Source organism: Labeo rohita, chromosome 8, assembly GCF_022985175.1.
Source record: "Labeo rohita strain BAU-BD-2019 chromosome 8, IGBB_LRoh.1.0, whole genome shotgun sequence".
In the NCBI taxonomy this organism is placed as follows: domain Eukaryota; kingdom Metazoa; phylum Chordata; class Actinopteri; order Cypriniformes; family Cyprinidae; genus Labeo; species Labeo rohita.
In genome coordinates, this window is record NC_066876.1 from 18,907,934 (window position 1) to 18,932,937 (window position 25,004).

A 25,004-nucleotide genomic window follows, 5' to 3' on the forward strand; every position below is an offset into this window, starting at 1 on the left:
CTGATGCTTCAGAAGGAAAACAATGCATTAAGAGCCGGGGGGTGAAAACTTTTGAACAAAATGAAGATGTGTATGGTACAACGGGTCTAAAGGCATCCCCTTAGAAAAAAAAGTGCTTTTCACTGTGCCCGAAGAATATAATTGCAGAAAAACATATGTTTGTATTTAACATTTATGGAGCAACATATTTTGTGTAAAAAAAATAAATCATACAAGTTGTTTATTTTGTTAAAAAATCTCATAAATGTATAAGGTGGCAAGGGGGGCACACCGTATTGATACAAATACTTTTATATTAAAAAAAAAAAAAAAAAAAAAACATTAAAAAAAAACATTATTTTTTAAATAAAATATTTTTTTGATCAATAGATATACTGTCATTAAAATATGTTAATATAAAACATATATATTAAAATTCAGAAACTAAATCATTTTAAAATGTAAAGATTCTGAAAGCATCAAAGGAGATCCCATAATTTAATATAGATTTACAGTAGTAACAACAAATTATATTTTATTATATGATATGATTAATAGCATTTTAAATATGATGGTTTCATTCTAAACATGGTGATTATCTCTAAGATGGACACACAACATAATATATGATATTTACCATCTGAATCTAACAATGTCATGTCAGCAAATGGAAAAGTCAGCCTTCTATTAATTATCATGTTAATATTGTGCCTTTTAGCCCCAACAGCAGGGGTGCTTTTTACACTAAATACCATACTTTTACATATTTTTTTGTTATTTAAAAACTGCTGTTTTAAGTATCTTAAACAAAATTGAAAATCATTACGAAGACATATGTCTCAAGATATATTTAATGATTTTAGCGATTCTCATTTGATACTTAAATCTACAACATTTTTAAAAACATTGAAGAATTGAATTTGCGACTCCGCGATCGCGTCAACCAATGTTGAAAAGTGTTTTTTTGGAAAGTTTTTTCTGCCATCTAGTGGTTTAGAGGAAAATAATATCAAAGGCGCCTTTTACCCTGGGGCGCCTTTAGCCCTGTCGTACCCTATATTTTTCTTATTTTATAATTTTTTTTTTTTTTTTCACATTTAGTACTGTACTTCAGAAGCTACAGAAGATACTTACATGTTTCCCAGAAAGCAAAATAAGTTACATTTACCCTGATCTTCAAATCAAAAAAGTTTTCACCCCCCAGCTCTCAATGCATCGTGTTTCCTTCTGAAATTGCATACAAGTCCCTCAGTTGAAAAAAACAAAGATTTGTGGCGCCTAAAGTATTTTTCTGAAGAACAGCAGGCAGTTTAACTGTTCAGGACAAACAAGGGATTCATTAACAACTACCACTAAACAAACAAAAAAAAAACAACAATACTGTGTTGTTACCTGAATGATCCACAACTAAGAATTAAGTGTATTTAAACTTTTGAACAGGGCCATTAAATATAAATTCAGCTATTATTTTCTCTTTTGGACTATTTTTATGTGAAATATATATTGTCTGCAACAAGTCTCACCCATTTCAAAAAGACCCTGAAGAATCGTACCAACTTGTGGAAAATGGGCATCTGATGTTCCATTTAAGTGTCTGAATACTTTCTGTTCCTCTCAAAGACAGTACGAAGCAACATTCATATGTACTGTATGTCTCTTACCTCTTCTAAGAAGTCATCTCTCTGAATGTGCCATGTGACAGTGGCCTGTGGCGACCGAGGGATGCACTCCAGGAAGGTGCTATTGTTCTCAGTGCCGTAAATGACCCGTTCTTCAGTCAGATCCAGATCCTCCACTACAGAGAAAAACACACAACTGTTAACTCAGACACTTTAAAACAGTCACACTACACGGTTCAGTGTAAGGTCAGTCCAGGATTTTCCACTGCATGTGTGTTTGTGTAAGTATGCACATACATATATAACCCCTTTTCATCACCAACATCCTCACCTTTGGCATGCAAACACTCAAGCGCTCTTCACTCACACCTCTTTTGTTCTTTCCTCTCATTCTCTCTCTCCTGTGTGATGAGAGACTGAGAGTGATCTGTCTGTTCACCCCTCACTCTATCAGTTCCTGTCTTTCACACCGAATAGAGAGTTTGTCCCGGTGGAGTGAGATTGCCCTTCAAACCCTATTAATCTTCCTATTAGACAAGCTCAAAGGTGTACTGAACTCACATGATTAAACAATTTATCTTCAAGTCTCTAAAGAAATTGCTCTTCTTTTGGACTTTCACATCACTGAGCTCTTTGACATGTAACTGCAATTGAAGTTCTCAGAGGAGGCCAGTGGTGTATTGACATTCACGTGGCATGGCTTCTTTCTTACCGCTGAGGTTTTGGTCCATGCACTGCAGTGCTGGGTTTGCATGTTTGATGTCCTGTCTACGGTAACGTCGTTTTGTGTTTGGCAGGTAGCGTGTGCAGGTGTGTCCGTCCCAGGCGCAGTATGGATCTCGAGCCAGGCAGCACTCGGCACAAGCTTTGCCGTACATACTGCATCGGTGTAGAGGCACCTGGACAACACCTGTCTGTGAACCCACGAACAGAGTTTGCTGGAAGAGAGAGAGTTTTGATGACATTTTTTCAACAGTTTCCTTGAGCAGGAACAGTTCACCAAAAAAAAAAAAAAACTAAATTCGGTCCTTATTTAATCACACATCATATTATTCTAAATACAGTCAAAAGTTTTTTTTGTTTTTGTTTTTTTAAGAAGTTTCTTCTGCTCACCAAGCCTGCATTTATTTGATCCAAAGTACAGCAAAAATATTTAAAATAACTCTATTCTATTTGAATATATTTTAAAATGTAATTTATTCCTGTGATCAAAGCAACATTTTCAGCATCATTACTCCTGTCTTCAGTATCACATGATCTTTCAGAAATCATTTTAATATGCTGATTTTTTTTTCAAGAAATTATTGTTAATATGTTATTATGTATTAATTGAAATTATTATTATTATCAATATTTAAAACAGTTGGATATATTTTTTCAGGATTTTTTGGTGAATAAAAAGACCAAAGATCAGTATTTATCTGAAATAAAAAAAAAATTGTAACATTATATGCTACACCAAAAGCTTGGTGTCAGTAGATTTTTTTTAACAGTTTATTTTTTTTATAACATAAATTAAATTGATCAAAAGTGATGATAAAGACATTTATAATGTTACAAAAGATTTCTATTTCAGATAAACGCTGTTCTTCTGAACGTTATATTCATCAAAGAAATCTACTGTTTTCAACAAAAAAAAAATGTTTTTTTGAGCTGTAAATCTGAGTATTAGAATGATTTCTGAAGGATCATGTGACTGGAGTAATGATGCTAAAATTCAGCTCTGAAATCACATCAATAAATTATATTTTGAAATGTATTCAAATAGAAAACAGTTATTTTCAATAGTAAAAATATTTAAAAATTGTACTGTTTTGCTGTACTTTAGATCAAATAAATGCAGGCTTGGTGAGCAGAAGAGACTTTTAAAAAAAAAACATTAAAAATCTTACTATTCAAAAACTTTTGACTGGTATAACACAAAAGGAGATATTTAGGAGAATGTCCTGGCTGCTCTTTTTCACATAAAAGTGAATGAGGACTGGTGCTGTTCAGTTCCCAAAAAGCTTTAAAAAAAAAAAAAAAAAAAAAAAAAAAAAGCACTATAAAAGTGGTCCATATGACCAAAATTTGTCATTATTTAATAAAAAATTAAGGAAAAAAAAAAAATCAAACAACACCGTTTGTCCTCAAACCTGGTGCAAATAGTACTGAGACACAATGTTTGAATATGTTTAAAGGGACAGTTCACCCAAAAATGAAAATTCTGTCATTAATTAATGACCTTTGTGGTCTTCGGAACACAAATTAAGGTATTTTTGATGAATTCTGATTTTTTGACCTTGCATAGACAGCAATGCAACTGATACGTTCAAGGCTCAAAAAAGGTAGTAAGGACATCATTAAAATAGTCCATGTGGTATGAGTGGTGCAACCGTAATTTTATGAAGCTACAAGAATACTTTTTCCCTTGAATGTGTCAGTTGCTTTGCTGTCTATGCAGGGTCAGAAAGCTCTCAGATTTCATCAACAACATCTTGTGGGTTTGGAATGACATGAGCGTGAGTAATTAATGACAGATTTTTTATTTTTGGGTGAACTTTCCATTTAAGCGCAAATCCCTTTTTTGAATTCCAGTCAAAAACATCATCAGTTTGGAATGATTTGACAGTAAGTAAATGATGACCATTTTTACTTTTTGGGTGAACTGAGTCGTTGTCCCAGGGTTGTCTATTACATAAGTGAACTGTCAGTCGGTTTGGATATAAAGCACCTGCTTCATGATGTATTACAAAGCAACTGGTTGTTTTGCATGAATGTTTTATTGCTTTGGAGCCAAAAAGCATATACACACAAAGTGGAGTCCCATTCCTCAACACACAGTAAAAGCCTCTTTGGGAATTTTGTGGAAAATAAATTTATGGTGCTGCTTATGTTACTAAACTTACATTAATTTTCTGGAACAATACAGTGAGCGTGCATGATGCATGAACTTACCCTTTTCACAGATATGTCCATGGAGGTTATGGGAGTGGGTACCTGCAGGGATAGACGTCATGAGAAACAGAACTTAAGATACAGGGTTTTGTAACTTAAGATAGAAATTAAGTTTTATTCAGCAAGAATGTATTAAATTGTGACAGTGCTATCTGAAATAAATGTTCTTTTTACATTTCAAATGCAATCAAACAATACAGAAAAAAATAATCCAGCACACCTGTTTTCAACATAATATTAATAATAATAGGAAGTGGTTCTTGAACACCAAATTAGCACATTTGAATAATGACTTAAGGATCAAGTGACAATGAAGGCTTCGATGGCTGCTGAACATTCACACCTCATTACAACTATACACATTTTTGAGCTCACAGACCTTGAACACCTGCATTTCCTCCAGGGTGATTTCCTCGTTGGCGAGAGAGTTGCCATTTCCAAGTACGATAACCTTTAGCACAGTCCCAATATCTGAAGAGGTCAAAGGTCACAGTTATTCAATCATTCCCCCAGTGTTATAAACACACTTGAGTGTTAACTAAAGTGATGAAACTCCTTCTTACCAGTGCCGATGAACATGACATCATAGTATCCGTCCTCGGCCTGTGTGCGGTCTACAGTGATGTGTGTGAGCTTGTATGGGGCCCCGGTGCGGAGCAGCAGCGGTTGTCGCTGTGATGGGTAAATGGGGCGCCACATTAGTGGGTGTGTTCGTGCAAATTGCAGAACAGCGTCTGGAAACTCCAGTGTGCTACGGAAGGCACGACCAGGCTGGGCCGTGATCTTACTGGGGCACACTCCTGGTCGCGGGTAAGGGACGCGCCCTTCGTAAGGTCCCCACTGATGATCCGGTCCTTCTTTGTGAGCAAATGGCCCATTGAATGCTTCACGGATATCAGCCATACTGTACACACACACTGCATAGCCCTGAAACACATTACTAGAGAGAGAAAATGTTCTGTTAGACTCAAATACCCCTGAACTGTTTAGAAACAGTTCACTCAAAAATGTAAATTTGCTGAAAATTTACTAGGGCTGGGTTTTGATTTAATTTTGATTGGATTCTAATTGACAAGCTAGCGATTTGATTTTAATATTGATTATTTTGGCTATATATCAGGTACAGTACACGCCAAATTTTCTCAAGAAAAAATATCTCCCAACTAATGGTGTAAAATATACAGTACTACAGTCAGTACTACATTTCCATAATATTGAAGGTTAAACAAACTGATTTGTATACAAACCCTTAAATTACACACAATGACGTTTTTATAGTAATAAAGTGAGAATAACAATTATATTTCTACTGCAAATTTTTTGAAATATAAACATTTAAATGGTGGCTGTCATAAAAACTTGACAAATTTATTCAAACATAAATTAAACATTGAAGAACAGTAAATATTATAATGAATTTGTTACATGGTGCATATATTTAGCTAAATACTCCTCTCTAGAGTTCATTTTTCCATTAAAAGTCACTTAATATTTTTTTCTGAGGTAAATTTGACGTTACGTGATATTGCCTGAGACTTTGTTTTATATCAAAAGTAACAAAGAACAAAGCTTATCGTGATTTATTGAATGTAAGATGTGCTACAATGTTTTGTTCATTAGCTGAAAACAGACTAGAGTAATCGATTCTTGGGATTTAAGAATCAATATCGTTTCGTAAAAATGAGAATGATTCAAATTGAGAAATCAATATTTTTTACTCACTTATAAATGCTACAAATGAATTCTTGAAATTTTGACTTTATTCTCGAAATATTTCAATTTTGTTCTTGTAATTTTCAACTTTATTCTCTAAATGTTTTGACTTTTTTCGTAATTTTTTTTTTTTTTTTTAGTAATATTGATTTTATTCTCAAAATATTTTAACTTTATTCTGGTAATTTTAGATGTTTTTATTTTTTAGTAATTTTGACTTTTATCAAAATATTTTGACTTTATTCTTGTAATTTCTACTTTATTCTCAAAATATTTCTACTTTATTCTCAAGATATTTCAACATTATTCTCGAGAAATTTTAACTTTATTCTCATAATATTTCAACCTTATTCTCTAAATATTTCGACTTTATTCTCAAACTATGTCTACTTTATACTCGAAATATTTCAACTTTATTCTCGAAATATTTCGACATTTTTCTCAAACTATTTCAACTTTATTCTCTAAATATTTCAACTTTATTCTCATAATTCCGACTTTATTCTCGAAATATTTTTACTCTACTCTTGAAATATTTTGACACTATTCTCAAAATATTTTGACTTTATTCTCGAAATATTTTGACTTTATTCCCAAACTATTTCTACTGTAACGCCAAGCCAGCAGAGGGAGCCCTCACCCCAGTACTGCCTGCATGCTCCCTCTGCTGCTTCTACTGTCACTTCCTGTTTGGCAGTATATAAGGACTCACCATGTGCTTGCATGTTGCGAAGTATTGCCAGTTAAACCTGCCTTACCGAGCGTTGTAAACTTTACTCTGTTGGATTACCTGTTGCTGTTTTGCTTTGTTTATGGATTTCTGAGTTTACGGATCACCCCTGTTTGGATTGTTTGCTTGTGTGGACTGATTACAAGGTTTGACCTATTTCTGCCTCTGACCATCGCTCTCTGGATTACCCCCATTGTTACGTTTGTTATACTGGACTGTTTCTCTCGTTATCTGACCCACTGCCTGCTTTTACTCACTGCCTGCTTGGATTACGGTTCATTGTGTATGTTTGCTGTAGTTTTAATAAACATCCGCTTTTGGATTCCACCTCTGCGTCTTCGTTACAGAATACTTCGCCTACCAAGAATCCAGCGGAAACGTTCAGCCAACATGAACCCAACAGTATCTCGTCTCCTCTGCCTTCGTCAAGGGGACAAGGCTATAGAGGAGTATGTAGAGGAATTTTGTGGACTGTGTTACCTTGTTGATTTTAATGACGTGGCACTGAAGGACATTTTTCGGGTGGGTTTAAACGATCCCATTCGTTCATGGCTACCTGGGGGAAAGATTCATTGGTCACTAGAGAAATATATTGATCATGCCCTACTCCTAAGCGGATCATCATACACTGTTGGGATTGCGGACGAGGGACCCCGCAATCCCGCAGTAACCACCACACCACAGCCTGTTCAAGCCACATCCACCAAGCCAAAGCCTGTTCACGTCATGCCTGCAAAGCCAAAGCCTGCTCACGTCACGTTTCCTGCTCCAGGGCCTGCTCACGCCATGCCTGCCGCTCCAGGGCCTGCTCACGCCATGCCTGCCGCTCCAGGGCCTGCTCACGCCATTCCTGCCCGTCCGGAGTCTGCACCTGTCATGGCTACCCTCCTACAACCAGCTCACAAGATGGCTGCTATCTCCAAGCCAGTCCACAAGATGGCCGCCTTCCCAGAGCCAATCCACAAGATGGCCGCCTTCCCCAAGCCAGTTCACAAGATGGCTGCCATCCCAGAGCCACTCCACAAGATAATCACTGTCTCCAAGCCACGCAGAGCCCACGCTCCCAAGCCACGCAGAGCCCATGCTCCCAAGCCACGCAGAGCCCACGCTCCCAAGCCACGCAGAGCCCACGCTCCCAAGCCACGCAGAGCCCACGCTCCCAAGCCACGCAGAGCCCACGCTCCCAAGCCACGCAGAGCCCACGCTCCCAAGCCACGCAGAGCCCACGCTCCCAAGCCACGCAGAGCCCACGCTCCCAAGCCACGCAGAGCCCACGCTCCCAAGCCACGCAGAGCCCACGCTCCCAAGCCACTCCCAAGCCACGAGCCCACGCTCCCAAGCCACGCAGAGCCCACATTCACAAGCCACAAGCCCATAACATCAGCACCCACAAGGTCAACAGACACCCCACTAGCTACTGTGCTGCCTGTAATGGCCGTAGCCATCCTCAGTATGTGGGCAGCATACTGTGCTCCAGAGGCCTCTTCTGTCCAAAAGTCTGCTCCCGAGGCCTCACCGGTCCACGAGTCTGCCCCGGAGGCCTCGCCTGTCTACGAAACCGCTCCAGAAGCTTCGTCTGTCTACGAGACCGCTTCAGAAGCTTCGTCTGTCCACGAGTCTGCTCCAGAAGCTTCGTCTGCCCACGAGTCTACTCCCGAAGCTTCATCTGTCCACGAGTCTGCTCAAGAAGCCTTGTCTATCCACGAGTCTGCTCCCAAGGCCTCGTCTATCCACGAGTCTATACCAGAAGCCTCTCTTGTCCAAGAGTTTGCGCCAATACCTCCTGAGGTGTCAGCATGCGCTGTAGAACCTCCTAAGGAGGTGGCGTCCATTAATGAACTCACTGCCTCGTCTGTCCACGAGTCTACGTCAGAGGCCTCTTCTGCCCAAGCATCTGCGCCCATGCCCCCAGAGGTGTCAGCGCTAGCTGTAGATCCTCCTATGGGAGCGGCGTCCTATCATGAACTCTCTGCCCACCATGTCACAGTCACAAAGGCCTATTATGAACTCTCTGCCCGCCATGTCGCTATCAAGAAGGCCAAAGAAATCATTCATGTGCACACCGCTTTGCCTGCCCTGCAATGGCTCCCTGTTACGCCTGCTCTGCCTGCCTTGCTATGGCCCCCTGTTCTGTCTGCTCTGCCTGCGTCGCCATGGCTCCCAGCCCTACCTGCTCTGCCTGCCCCACCATGGTTCCCTACTCTGCCATTGTGCCACGGCCCTGGCCTTCCAGTACTTCATGGTCTGCTACTGCTTCACGGCCCAGGACCTCCAGTGTTCCACTGTCTGTCATTGCTCTGCGGCCCAGGCACGTCAGTATTTCACGGTCTGCTGTCGCTCCACGGCCCAGGTCCTCCAGGTTTCCACTGTCTGCCACAGCACCACGGCCCAGGACCTCCAGGGTTCTACTGTCTGCCACAGCCCCACGGCCCAGGTCCTCCAGTGCTTCACTGTCTGCCACTGCACCACGGCCCAGGACCTCCAGGGTTCTACTGTCTGCCACAGCCCCACGGCCCAGGTCCTCCAGTGCTTCACTGTCTGCCACTGCTCCATGGTCCAGGTCCTCCTGTGCTTCACTGTCTGTCCCTGCTCCACGATCCAGACCCACCTGCTCTACATGGACCTGGCCCTCCGTCCCACCCCCTGTTTTGCCTCTGTTCCCCCACCCACCTGGACTGTTGTTTGAGCGCCAGGAGTCGCTCCTAGGGGGGGGGATTCTGTAACGCCAAGCCAGCAGAGGGAGCCCTCACCCCAGTACTGCCTGCATGCTCCCTCTGCTGCTTCTACTGTCACTTCCTGTTTGGCAGTATATAAGGACTCACCATGTGCTTGCATGTTGCGAAGTATTGCCAGTTAAACCTGCCTTACCGAGCGTTGTAAACTTTACTCTGTTGGATTACCTGTTGCTGTTTTGCTTTGTTTATGGATTTCTGAGTTTACGGATCACCCCTGTTTGGATTGTTTGCTTGTGTGGACTGATTACAAGGTTTGACCTATTTCTGCCTCTGACCATCGCTCTCTGGATTACCCCCATTGTTACGTTTGTTATACTGGACTGTTTCTCTCGTTATCTGACCCACTGCCTGCTTTTACTCACTGCCTGCTTGGATTACGGTTCATTGTGTATGTTTGCTGTTGTTTTAATAAACATCCGCTTTTGGATTCCACCTCTGCGTCTTCGTTACATCTACTTTATTCTAGAAATATTTCACCTTTATTCTTGAAATATTTTGACTTTATTTTCAAAATATTTTTACTTTATTCTCAAATATTTAAACTTTATTCTCAAAATATTTCAACTTTATTTTCAAAATATTTAGAATTTATTCTCAAGATATTTTGACTTTATTCTTAAAATATTTCAACTTTATTCTCAAAAATTTTGACTTTATTCTTGTAATTTTTGATTTTCTTTTTGTAATTTTTACCTGATTTTCAAAATATTTCAACTTAATTCTCAAAATATTTCTACTTTTTTCTCAAAATATTTCAACTTTATTCTTAAAATATTTCTACTTTATTCATAAAATATTTCGACTTTATTCTCAAATATTTTGACTTTATTCTCGTAATTTTTACTTCATTCTCAAAATATTTCGTCTGTATTCTCGTAATTTCGACTTTATTCTCAAAATATTTCAACTTTATTCTTAAAATATTTCTACTTTATTCGTAAAATATTTCGACTTTATTCTCAAATATTTTGACTTTATTCTTGTAATTTTTACTTTATTCTCAAAATATTTCATCTTTATTCTCGTAATTTCGACTTTATTCTCTAAATATTTCAACTTTATTCTTGCAATTTTAAATTTTTTTGTTATTTTGACTTTATTCTCAAAATATTTTGTCTTTATTCTTGTAATTTCGACTTTATTCTCGTAATTTTAGATTTTTTTTATTTTTTAACATGGCACTAAAACACTGACATACAATTGTATAATTAAGGGAGAGAAAAAAGAGTAAATCAAAACAAATACAAAAGTTCTAAAATGCAAAAATATTAAGAACATTAAAAATGAACAAGAAAATAAAAAAACGCATAAAATACATAACAGAGAAAAAAATAAAGTTTAGTCTAAAAATGATTAAACCAAAAGAGCAAGTGTATATACAAAGACATAAACTGAATGAAATAATATAGTGCACTCAATACAAGTGGAAGCACAGCACAGTGCCTTACGGAGGAAATGCACACATAAACAGATGTGCTTTTAGCCTGGATTTGAGACAGACCTGATGGTGCTGAATATTGCGTAGATCTCTGGATTGGTTTCATCTTTGGTCCTTAACAGAAACACACCCTCTGTATGACAAACACATACATTCAAAGATCACACAAGGGTCGTAAAAGCTTGAAACGATGTCAAGTTTACATAATATTGTATATAAAAAGTAGCTGAGGATGTGTGTGTGTTTATTTTCTCACCCAGCTGGTGAAAGTGTGTTTGGATGCCGTGAGGTCCAGGAACGGAACACACCAGTCGGGCTTTAATAAATGTGCTCCACTTATTTACCAGAACCCTCTGCCCACCCACATCATTCTGAAACCACATAAACAATAAATCATGAGCCGTTGGATTCACTTATGGACAACAGATTAGCAAAAAATCAAATCTAAGTATCTTTTACTCCCAGACCACACACAATCAACTCTGGGTAAAACAAACTATCCTTGCATCTCAGTGTGTGAATACTATCCATCCTAAGTAGTATGCAAGTGCATTCCAAAGCACAGTGCATTGAAACTAGTGCCACAGTACATCCATACATGCTTTTCAGCAAATATTTCCCACAATCCCTAGTGCAACAGAGTTTATGGACAGCTCTCATTTTTCAGACTTTTTCAGCTGTAGTGGTTTAATTAAGGGGGGTCACACCCCATACCTCTGTAATCTGAACCCTGTTTATACATAAACATTCAGTTGTAACTGTTCCCGTGGGAACAAGAATGGTTCAATATCACAAAATATCTGCAGTTATGGAGATTATGGCACCCTGAGGGAAATTCTGTTACGGTTTCCCGAAAAGCAATGCAGCTGGGTTTACCATGTCGAAAACGCTTGGGTGGCGTAAAGGATCCTAAATCTGTGTAATCGGTATATGTGAAAATAATCACCCTCTCCGCAGTGTAAAAGAGTGCGTGTGTGTGATTTGGAAACGTGCTGAAGTTGAACAATGAATAGCAGTCAAAATGACAGTAATGTGCGATTGACCCCGGCTCTTTGAACACTGACCTCTGAATGACAGAGGGAGGTTTGTGCAGCTCCCCTTACTCTACAGAGCCTTGTGTGTTAGTGTGTATGTGTGTGTATGGGTACTAAGGTATGCGATGAGTGTGTGTGTGATTCAGAGGCATCCAAACCATCCAGCAGCTGTGCACATGTGGTTGAAAAAAGACAGGAGCATTCCAGCATACTGGCCTACTTGGATGTATCTATGTGGTGTTTGTTGCCGTTTGTCTCACCGCACACAAACGTCCAATGCGTGTGTGTATGGCTCCTTCGTCATCTCGCTCTGCGGTCTCTTTTGCTCTTTCAGTGAAGAAGAAATAAATTTTATCGTCATCTTTGTCTGCACTGTCAGGAATGCGGTGGGCCGCAATAAACCTGGGCTCTGCACATGCACAAACACACACATAGAAACACTATTGTAATGCATATCTGATTGCTCAAAGTATGTAGTCTCTGCAAATCAATTCAACAATTGCAACATTTATTGTGTAAAAAAATTATTTATAACAAATTTTACACAAATTATGAATGCTCATTTCCAACAGTGTTATTTTAGTGTTTATACACTACCAGTCAAAAGATTTTTAATGTTTTTAAAGAAGTCTCTTCTGCTCACCAAGCCTGCATTTATTTGAACCAAAATACAGCAAAAGCAGTAATATTGTGAAATATTTTTACTATTTAAAATAACTGCTTTCTAATTTAATGTATTTTATAATGTAATTTATTCCTGTGATCAAAGCTAAATTTTCAGCATCATTACTTCAGTCTTTATTGTCACATGATCCTTCAGAAATCATTGTAATATGCTGATTTGCTGTTCAAGAAACGTTTACTATTATTATTATTATTGAATACAGCTGAATACATTTTTTCAGGATTCTTTGATGAACAGAAAGATCCAAAGATCAGCATTTATCTGTAATATTCAAAAGCTTGGAGTCAGTATTTTATTTATTTATTTATTTATTTTTTTTGGGGGGGATTATAGAAAATAATACTTTTATTTAGCAAGGATGCTTTAAATTGATCAAAAGTGATGATAAAGATATTTATAACGTTACAAAAGATTTCTATTTCAGATAAATTCTGTTCTTCTGAACTTTCTATTCATCAAAGAAACTTGAAAAAAAATTCTACTCGGCTGTTTTCAACATAATAATAATAACAATAATAATAAATGTTTTTGAGCAGCAAATCAGAATATTATAAGGATTTCTGAAGGATCATGTGACTGGAGTAATGATGCTAAAAATTCAGCTTTGAAGTCAGGAATAAATTACATATTCAAATATATTCAAATAGAAAACAGTTATTTTGAATAGCAAAAATATTTTAAAATTTTAGTTTTACTGTTTTTGCTGTGCTTTGGGTGAAATAAATGTAGGTTTGGTGAACAGAATATTAAATAAATAAATAAAAAAAACATTACAAATTTTCTAATATATAAAAAATAATGTATGTATGTCACCATCCTTTCCACCATAAATGTTATAAAACACATAATAAATAACACTGAAAATGTTTATTAATATCAAAATTAAGTAATTTCGTACCGTGTAGGATTTTCTGATCCGTCTCTGTTCTCATGGGCGAGCGAGTCCCTAAACCTCTCAAAATCACAGAGTCTCTCCCCAAAAAATCTGCAGTCAGACCAGTGTATAGCTCTCCACCTGAGAGAGAGAGACAGTGAGTATTGTAGGTCAGCACAGAGAACTCAATCTCTTACACGAGACTAGAAAAGTAAAAAAAAAAAAAAAAACTCTGCAAGAAGCCCCATTGTAAATTTTTTCATTAAATCATGTTATCAGCTTGAAAACACACACACATACATCCACACACACACACCTAATGTATAAATCAGGTGAGACCTGATATACAGTCAACAGCTTTTCAAAGTCACACACTCGTCATCTTAAATGAGATCATACCATTTTACTGTTTTTAATAATACTTTAAAAAAAACTTTTAAAATCTACATGAGCACATGCTGCCCCTGTTGCCCATCAATTATCTGACAAAACTCATGTGTACAGTATGTCAGTGTGTGAAAGTGTCTCCAAGTTCACTAACATGCAATCTTAAAAATCTGTTCCAAAATGTACTGCATCTGGCATAACGTCACACGAGGAAAGCCAAGATTGTGTAGTGTTGTAAAGACACACATTGCCCCAGAAGACTGTAACACACACATACAGATCTTCACAACACTAAACCTGGACTGAAGAACACCTCAAATTTCCCCCATCAGAACAGTCAATTTACAACGGCTCATAATCTCAGTGACAACTGACAAGCAGAAACCTCCACCCAACATACACAAGAGCCAAAATACACACACACACAAACATGCTCTGACATACTCATAAGCGCACAACACAAGCATGCAGTGGCATGAAACTTAACACAGAAATGTACCTGCGAAGGTGCTTGCAAATGGTAGTTTGGGGTCATGGGGACATTTCCCCCTCCCATTCTGCACCATGGTACGATCCAAACTGAACACGTGCTGCCAACAAGAAGTCAGAAAATCCACATTAATTTCACAACTCAACAATAAACTTAAGCTCACATATGTTTGAATTTGTCTTGCTTGTGAAGAAATGTATTATTTATTTTTACAATACTGAGACTATACTATTAATCATGTTCAGTTTGGGGTATTAGAGACCCCAAAGCCCACTTAATATCTCCAAAAATATATTTATTATTGTAGTTCAGTTTAATGCTTCCTGACTTTTCCTCACCTTATGAGAACTGATTCTAAACTAAACTAATAGCTTAAAAAATGTCACAATGAATTAGTATCTTAGAGATTAATATAAAAATGTATTTTATATACAAAAATGTGAAATGCAAACATGTCTGACATACACTATTGTTCAGAAGTTCGTGGTCTGTAAGATGCTTTTGAAAGATGCTCACTAAGGCTGCATGTATTTGACAGTAAGAACAGTAATATTGTGGATTATTACTACAGATTTTAGTCCAATAATGTAAACTATAATTGATTTCTGCAATAGCACAGCTGAATTTTTAGCATTAAATTAGTCTTCAGTCACATGATCCTTCAGAAATCATTCTGATTTGCTGATTTAGTGCTCAAGAAACTAATTTTTTTATAATTATTGTTGAAAACAGTTGTGCTGTGCATAATATTTTTGTGGACACCATACCTTTTTAAGATTATTTCATAAATAGAATAAGTATTTGCTGTCAATTCAGATCAATTTGAATTATTAAATGCTTACTGACCCCAGACTTTGGATTTGGTAGTTTCTACCAGTTTATTTGATTTGTTCATTGTAGTTTGTCAAACTGACCAACTCTGAAATTGGGTTGGGGTTTAATTAACTAAATTTAGCAACCCTACTAAGTTTTACTTGCTACAATTATCAGTAGCATGACTTCAGTGTAATTCAGCTGTTCATAATAGCACAGATCTTTAAGTAATGAACAGATTTTTCCAACAAGTACCAGGGTAGCATTACACAACACTACATCATTGTTTTTCTTGTCACGGTCTATTATACACTTAGATTTACAGCCAGAAGAGCTGAGGCAATGACTGTGCTCTCATACACAATCCCTTTTTTCTGTGTTATACTGCATGCAGCATTGGGAAAGTCAAAACATTTTAGTGAAATTATTTGTTCTGGTTTACATTTAACCAATTATAATAAATAATCCACCAATTCCTTTAGTTAACTAGTGTTACTGGTTGTATTTATCATTAATGAATGCATTGAATTCACTCTAATTTATATTTTTTGTGCCAGATAAACAAAAAATCGATTACACAGTTAAAGGGATATTAAAATTGTTCTTCCATGTAATATAAGTGAAAATATTTTGAAGAACTGCAACTAAACAGTTGCTGGTAGCTATCGACTTCTAGTTTTTTTTTTTTTACAGGCACTGTATGGGTGTGTCCGGTGGTGCCAAAGACAGATTACACAATGTCGTATTGTCTATTTGTCAGACATCTCTGGCGCCCAGTGTGGTGACACACCAGTTAAAACACCTCAAAGGAAATAAAAAGCAGCTCTCCAGTGCCAGAATAGACACACACATTATTTCTCTTTTTATATTCTCTGCCTCTGTGTGTTTTTGATTTGTATCTTCTCTTATGATCTTGTCTTGACCTGTTACTGGCTGGCTTGTTGGTGGGTGACCTCTGACCTTAAACAATTAGGTCTCTGATATACATAAGTAAATTAGATCCTCCTGATGTGCATACACAAACACACTAGGTGTGAAGCAGTGGGAGGGAGTGTTTGTGTGTGTGTTACCTCTCCGCGGTGTCCGACGTTCACATACACACACACAGGCTGGAAAGCTCCAGTTCCACAGGCCAGTAGATGAGTGCGGTTAAATGGTTGCAGCAACCGAACAAAGTTCGCACACTCCGTCTGTATTAAACACACACACAGTAAGAGTTCATATTAAAATGTTGGATGGCAAATGAGGGTACAATCTTCATAATTACAGCACAATTACTTACACAAACATACAAACACATGTAGTTTACATTGGACAACCAAGTTAAACTCATCAAGTGCAGTTCATAATCATGAGGAGTTTTGGTATGTGTAAGTGTGACCGATATGTCCCTGGAGTGTTTGAATGGAGAGTTACAGGAATCATTAACATTTTAATGGATCAGAGAAAAAAGCAAGAAAATGATCCCTACTTAAAACTCACTAAAGACCAAAGCTTTCAGCATGTGAAAGAAGCTCTTATGGTCCAATTACTGAAGGGTTCAGAAAGAGGAAGACATCTCACACACACATACAAACACACACGCACTATCAACGTACACACTCTAACTACGGCCACCTGTATGCAGCCTCATTGACTGCGTAGGTTGAAAATCAGTGGAGCACAAATGAACGAAAGGTCAAGGGTCATAAAAGATGCAAGCAGATGCTCAAACTGCGACCAGATGTTAACCAGCAGGACTGAGAGAGGGAGAAAGATCCAAAGCAGCAATGTATCAGTCACTTTCCATAAACATTAGGGCTGCCCCCTAATAATCTACTAACCATTAGTCGACAAGAAGAGTCTTGGTCAACCAAAATTAAGTAAGTCGCTAAAAAAATATTCCACACTCTGTGACGGACAGATCATTAAAGTCTGGTCTATGTGGTAATGGTACATCGGACAGGACATCCAAACGCTCACCTATCATTCAGACCTTAAATATGGCTTTTCATCTGAAAGATGTTTGTAGTAGCAACTTTACATGGCAGATCAATCTAATGTTAACCTAGAAAAATGTGTGCTAGTCAAGTGTCTGTGCAGTGCGTGGAAGCTGAATAGTAGTGCGCTCACTGCAATGTGCCGGTGCGACCACTTGCTCTTAAAATACTGTAATTTTTGGTAATACAGATAGAAGTAATACATCTTTCAAATCTGCAAAGATTCTACGTTTATTGGTACGTTTCTGTAAAGCTCTAAGTTTACTCAGAATAACAACGAAACGTTGCACTTGTGTAAAATAATTAAAGCAAACAGGATGCACTTTCTGCCATCTTGGTCTCCATATAAAACATACAGGTGGCATCACTACTGCAGAGATGAAGAGTCAGTATCGGTAACATTTGGGACAAACCTCATTTGTGATGAAACCCTGATTTTTGTAGTTTTATTTTATTAATAAATATTCTATTAAATGCATTAAAATAAATTAATTTAATATTCAAATAAATTGTGAAAAATAAATAAATTAATAGCTTTGGTCATTAAAGTGAGTTAGTAATTAAATTTTCTTATTTATTAATAATGTAATACCACTTTTGAGGTTAAAAAAGGTTAAAACTGTATTTTCATGCTAGGTTTTATTTATAGTAGTTAATCTGAAGTATCAAATGGTTGTCCCCAAGAAATGGATTTGTGCCTCTAATTCTAAAATAAATACATAAATAAACTAAAATGGATAAAACTTATTTTGATAGTCCACTTTAGACATTCTACTAACTATAAGTAACTCTGTAACTACTCAGATGCTAGTCATTAGAGTATTAGTAGGCTGTCTGCGTAATATCTGCTAAGACTTTATATGGTTCCTCATAGGGATGTGCATGTGTTCGGAAAGGAAATAGTGTGTACTGCAGAACCCCTAAAGGGAATAAATATGAGGTGGGAGAAAAATATATTTAAATAATTTCTCTCGCAATTATATCATTGGGTAATTATACTGTATATAAATTGTGAGCATCAAGTAGCTGCTATTAATATGCGAGAGCATTGAAATCGCTTTTGAATGCGTGCTCGCTTTTTACTTTCACTTTCAAGATTTGTGATAACAGTACTCTGTGTATACGGAGCAGCAGTTCTTACCACACATTTTACAAGATTAGATGTTTGTCAGTGGTGCTCAGGATCTCCAATCATTCACTATCATCCTATCAGTTATCTCTCTCCATTGAGTTTATGTGGTAAGTGAAATTGCATGTACTGTACTGTACTGTAACAGGCTACCGCAAACGGCTAAGCATGTCTCTTAGTGGCTCCGTAGAAAGTGCCTTTTTGGGCACATCCCTATGTGACTATAAGTAACTTTGCAAGTACATGTCAACTTATTCTACTAACCCTAACTAATACTCTAATAAGAGTTAGTTGACATGTAGTTGCAAAGTTACTAAGAGTTAGCCGAATGTCTAAAGTGAACTATCAAAATAAAGTGTAACCCTAAAATGTCCCCATGTAAAGTGCCACCAGTCTTTTTTGTGTGAGCTGTTTTATGTAGTTAATAAAACTCGTCTGAGTTTATATCTGTGTGGTGTTTCACTAGCTGAAGTTTAAATGAAAAACAAATATCCTGTTCAATTCCCTAACACATACTCACACACCAAACAGAGTCATTAAACACCGCTGTGAAATCGCACTCACCTGTCACATCAAACAATACTGCCGGGACAGTCACCAGAGCGTGTAACCATGGCGACACCTCACATTTCCACTTTATGAGCGAAACATGCTAAACACTAACAGATGCAGAGAGTATCTCCGTACAAGTGTGTGTGTGTGTGAAAGACGTTCCACCATTAGGGACAAAAAACAGGAAATATTTATTTAAATATAAAAAAGGGAGAGGGCGAACAAGAAAAAGAACAAGAAACAGAAATCTAAAAGAAAACGCAAAGGGGATTTAAAAAAAAAAAAAATCGAAGAATAACTGCGTTCCATGTATTGGGACGGCTTTCTACGGTCATTAGGTTTAAGAGACTCATGAGTCACATACAAACTTGGTTGGAAGCAGGACAACAATAAGTGAGAGGATCAAATCTCATTTATGGGCGTTTGGCTTCTTCTCTCCAGTCATCACACCAACTGCAGCACACACTGAGTATAGCTGAAGATGGACAGATGTTTTCATTTGGAACTCCAGTTTGAACCACATGAAATAAGGTAATCATACTAAACACACATTCCAAAACAAACTTGATTTGATGATTTCTGCTGTCACCAGCTAGATTTGGGATATCATGAAAGAACCTGACATTTAAAGTATGCCAGCTTCCCCCCAAAAAAAAGAATTTTGGAAACTGTGACACGCTGACACAACCTTTACATTTGTTGATGTTTTAGTAAATTCAGAACCAGTTTTTCACTCACCTCTGGATCTTTCCCTTTGAGAATGCAGTCCTCACGGTTCTCAGGCAACGAAGGCCAATGGATCTGGAGATAAAGAGAAAAAGCAAATAAAATGTATCATCTTGTAAAATAAACACACACTAAACACAGCTCTGTCCAATTCACACCCAGACTCATTTACTTGTTAAGACTAATTAAACAGCCAAATATCCAAACATAACAAAATCTGAAAATAAGTGCAGTTACCATGACTTAAAATGGACAAAGAACAGCAAACAACCATGATCCAATGCAATAATCTTTCCCAAAGGACAAATCAAGTCCTGCCCTACAATTTTTGTTGTTGTTTGAGAAGCCATTTCATCACTTGGATTCTCACAATAGGGGAGAAAAGATTATTACAATTTTCATTTCATGCCAACTTTTAAAGTCATTTATGTGCCAATAAAGCGGTACCAAATGATATTTCAAAATAATGGCTGCTTCCTGAATGCACCCCATCTGCCACTGGTCAGAAAAACAGATAGCCTCACCCCATTGGTTGAGCTGATTTTACTGTGTCTGTGCACGCAATTAAACATTGCAAAGTTTCTAAAGCACCACAGTGCCAGTGCTTATGCTCTTCAGGGAAATCAAGCTACAAATAGGTTACAAATTGACTCTGCCCATTATGTGAGGTAAAGTGAGTGTGTGACACTGTGGGTGGGTGTGTGACAAAAAATGTTTTGTGGAGTTTTTTTCTCATGAATGTCAACAATAAAGATTTATAAAACAATAACTCCGAGAGTGTCAAAGTCACAAAACCTATCCTGATATTATGAACGATTGAGAAATAAACAATCACATCTATCCAAATATGTATACAGTGATTGCACATCCTGACACATTCATTTCTCACGTGTCACAGAACAGTCACGTTTAGACCTCACAGAGACTTTTGGGCTTGTTTATACAGATCTGCAAACACATGCAAGCTTAATGTTTAAAAAGTTATATGGTCCCCTTCAGCAAAAGCCAACAGAATATAACACAAATATAATTATCAATTTGTGTGATTAGACATATCAGCCACACATTAAGATTATGTTTTCAACAAAAATATATTCAAATAAATGAATGTAAAGTTACACAGTGTTCATGTAGCTCATAACTGAAGCAATGCCAAGGTCACGGGTTCAATTCTCAGGGAAATGATGTACACTTTAAATGCAGTTTAAGTCACTGTTAATTCACAAAAGTCTTAGCGAAATGTGTAAAATGTAGATAATGCCCGGACTTGTTGACTAATTTAGAAATCTACTGCTTGTAAAATGTCAGATATTATTCAAAAAATGTTGCTAGTTTGCATCTGTTCCAGCCTTCATATGCTTAAATCATTAGTGAGTCATTTGTTTTTATTTATCCTTTCAAGCTCTTACATATTTCGACATTGTCTAAATCAGGAACCTGTAATCAACTACGTTACCAAGCATCCTTCCTGTGAATGAAAACATTTCCTATTTCCTTAATTAGTCATTACCTTTATTCTTAAGGACACTTGGACTAAAATAGTCCAAATGTGGCTGTTATTGGGTCGCATCAATCTGAAAGTAGGGCACAATAATTATTGTCATATAATTTTTCTCAATAAAACGATAACAAGAGCTCGATAAATGTTTGATATATGTTTATGCAGCAAAAGCGGAGGGAAATAGCACTATTCATTATCACTATTCACCATGCCACATGGACCATTTATCCGCTTGGCTCAAAGTTCAAATGACACAAGCTTACTAGAATAGATGCATTTACTCGCTGATAAGTCGCGATCATGCGGCCACTAAACAGCGTTGTGAGATCCGGTGTGAAGCACTTGAATTTAATGAAGAACACAAATGACTTATTGATTTAAACTAGTTTAAAGGCAGATGAAACAGCGCTGACAAACAGGAGAAACATTATGTGCAACAATACAGTAAAAGGCTTTTGGCCATGGATTTACTGTTGTAACACTAACTGCACCATGGTATTGTATTGGCACAAATTTGGGATATTCATATCGAATTTTATTATATTTTTAATGTAGTCCTGTATTAAATGTATTAACAGAGTAATTCAATAAAATTACAGTATTTTTGATTAAGCTATAGCGTTTGTGCATTTATACAAAATGTATTTAGACTACTGTTTCTCATACACATACACTACCAGTCAAAAGTTTTTGAACAGTAAGATTTTTAATGTTTTTTTTAATTTTATTTTTTTTTTAAAAGCCTGCATTTATTTGATTGAAAGTACAGCAAAAACAGTAAAATTGTACTATTTAAAATAACTATTTTCCATTTTTATGTTATTTATTCCTGTGATTTCAGGAATTTTTTTAGCATCATTACTTCAGTCACATGATCCTTCAGAAATCATTCTAATATTCTGCTTTTCTGCTCAAAAACATTTAGCATTATTATGTTGAAGACAGCTGAGTATAATTTTTTTTAGGGATCTTTGATGTTGCTGTGTCTGTGCACGCAATTAAACAGTGCAATGTTTCTAAAGCGCCATGTATTATGTATAGAAGAACAGGATTTATTTGAAATAGAAATCTTTTGTAACATTATAAATATCTTTGTCATCTCTGCTGATGAATTTAAAGCAAGCACCCTTGCTAAATAAAAGTATTAATTAAAAAAAAAAAGCTTTTTATTTCTATTCATCAAAGAATCCTAAAAATATTAATCAACTGTTTTAAATATTGATAATAATAATAATAATAATAATAATAAATGTTTCTTGAAAAGCAATATTAGAATGATTTCTGAAGGGTCATGTGACACATTTTTACTGTTTTGCTGTACTTTGGATCAAATAAATGCAGGTTTGGTGAGCACAAGAGATTTCTTAAAAAAAAAAAAAAACATTAAAAATCTTACACTTCAAAAACTTTTGACTGTTAGTGTATGTGCATAAAAAACAGTAGTCTTTTGACTGGAAGTGGACCTACAAACCATATAGTTACGTATTTACTATGGTATTGAGCTTTTAACTGTGCTTATTATGATCTAAATGTACTACGGAAGGCCAATGGTTAATTTTAATAAAACTCAAACAGTCAAAATAATTAAATTTCACCATATAAAAATGAGGTTGTCACAATTTTTATACTAATATATTATTAATGCTGCAGTCTGCACTGCAAACTGCTGAAGATTTGCATCATCAAAGTCAGGCAACACAAACCTGTTTGATATGAAAGAATATTACTCATTAGAACATACAGAAATTAAATTGTCTATGAAGATATTTTTTGGTTAAGCAAAAATAACCGGAAAAGTGTAATGAATTCAAAAACGTGAAATGTTTGTCATGTTCCGACCATAATGAGAAGTTTAAAACCACAATTAAAGGTCTACAACGTTCACTTTTCAGCAAAAATATGTCTTTAAACTTTAAAATTCGCTTACTTTGATATCGACTAATATGAAAAAATGCATTGTGACAGTCTAAAAGGTCATTATTAATGATAAAACACTATACTATAAATCCATGGCGTGAAGAAAAGAGTCCTGTCTCACTCATTCAGCTTTTTCATTTGCTCCGGATGCACCATGTTTAAGATTAACCAGCCTTTATTAACAATGAAGAAAAAACACTGCACGGTCGATCCTGGGCCTGATAGTCCTCTTAAAGAGAATGAGTGAATGATTCTTCACACTGAACTGAGATCAGCTGAGAAGAAGGCAACAGGTGATGGAGATTTGCAGTAAATACATGCCCAAGAGGGAAAAGGAAGTCTGATCAGGGCTGAGTAATTTTTCCTCTTAAAGAACAACATCATGAATCACTGCTTGATTTCTGTGGCACCCTTCCCTTCGGCTAGAAAGCTTTACTGATAGCATCTGCAAAACAGTCTTGCACACGTCAGTTCACACATCCAAACATCCTCATTTTGTTTTCTGGCTAAAAAAAGGTGAGACGTTTTGAAAGTTCTCAGTATAGAAGGTAGTATATGTTAAAACATATACTGTGGCTTTACAGAATGCATAAGGGTCAAACAAGACAGAAAACGTCTGTCCTTGAGCCAAAGGTCAAAGGGTCATAACCTCAGATGTGGCAGCCACTCCCATGTGTCTGTCACCATGGCAATGCACTTCCTCTTCCTGTTCATATCGTTTAACAAGGCCACACACAATGAGAAGTTCTTTGGAGACAACATACGAAAACAACCACGCTTATTAAGGCTCCACTGACTTGAGTCATAACATATACACATGAACAGAGGCTTTAATTAAGCTCAGACACACACACATACACAAAGTTAATTGTACAGGGAAACAACTGCCAAACCCTCGAGACAAGTAGCACCAAAGCACTTCTGCTTTTACAGTCCATTTAGTTCAGAGCCTATTTACACACTGTGGCTTATCTCATAACTCACAACTAGACATTATAAACTACACCACAAAACTGTGACAATAACACGAAAAAGGGCAGCAAACACTGAACTTGTAAAATCAACCAAGGCCATTTATGCATTTATATGTCTAAGTGCGGTCTAAACAAGTCTTTGTCAGAAGTGTGGTCAGTTTATATGACTTTAATGTGCGTGTTTGTGAACAGATGTGTTTGTTTGATTTTTAGTAAACATTTTAATGGATGAAAAAAGAGTTTGAAAAAAAAGCACAAAGAAAGTCTGTTTTAATATGTATTAAGATTATAATATTAAATGTAATTATAAGTTTATATTTTGATATCATTTTTGAGTGAGAAAGTAAATTTAATAACATGTTTGGCCTGCTGTCTGTGAGCTTGGAGTTTTTAATAAGCTTTTTATAATATGATATATTAGGGCTGGGCGATATGGCCAAAAAATTATCACGATAATTTTTTTCATATCAGTCGATACAGATAATTATCATGATAAATGTCCATTTTTTATTTCTTTCAAGTCTAAAGGCTGGTTTTTGCTACAATGTGAAAGTTGTCAAAAACCAGACGGTTAAATGTGGCTTTAAAATATTCTTTATGGTCAGAGCATGACAAACAATTCATATTTTTTGAGTTCTTAAAACTTTTCCAGTCATTTTTCCTTAACAAAATAAATATCTTAACTGAAAAAAAATTATTTCTTAATTTTGCATGTTTTAATGAGTAATACTGTTTCAAATCAAGAAACAGGTTTGTGTTACCTGATAATATTAATAATAATATACTTTTTTT

The 25,004-nt window shown here is 36.6% G+C and overlaps 1 protein-coding gene across 2 annotated transcripts in view; it reads right to left on the reverse strand.

Moving 5' to 3' along the window:
• sema3bl (sema domain, immunoglobulin domain (Ig), short basic domain, secreted, (semaphorin) 3bl) overlaps positions 1-25,004 on the reverse strand; it is a 48,197-nt gene that overhangs the window by 6,240 nt on the left and 16,953 nt on the right. For both annotated transcript variants that reach the window (XM_051116707.1, XM_051116705.1), the window contains exons 3-14: positions 19,833-19,895; positions 16,505-16,624; positions 14,631-14,721; positions 13,769-13,885; positions 12,446-12,594; positions 11,408-11,522; positions 11,215-11,284; positions 5,099-5,475; positions 4,915-5,006; positions 4,536-4,577; positions 2,311-2,536; positions 1,641-1,774 (exon numbers count right to left, since the gene is read on the reverse strand). In XM_051116707.1, coding sequence (XP_050972664.1) covers positions 1,641-1,774; positions 2,311-2,536; positions 4,536-4,577; positions 4,915-5,006; positions 5,099-5,475; positions 11,215-11,284; positions 11,408-11,522; positions 12,446-12,594; positions 13,769-13,885; positions 14,631-14,721; positions 16,505-16,624; positions 19,833-19,895 — 1,596 coding nt within the window. The remainder of the gene's footprint in view (positions 1-1,640; positions 1,775-2,310; positions 2,537-4,535; positions 4,578-4,914; positions 5,007-5,098; positions 5,476-11,214; positions 11,285-11,407; positions 11,523-12,445; positions 12,595-13,768; positions 13,886-14,630; positions 14,722-16,504; positions 16,625-19,832; positions 19,896-25,004) is intronic.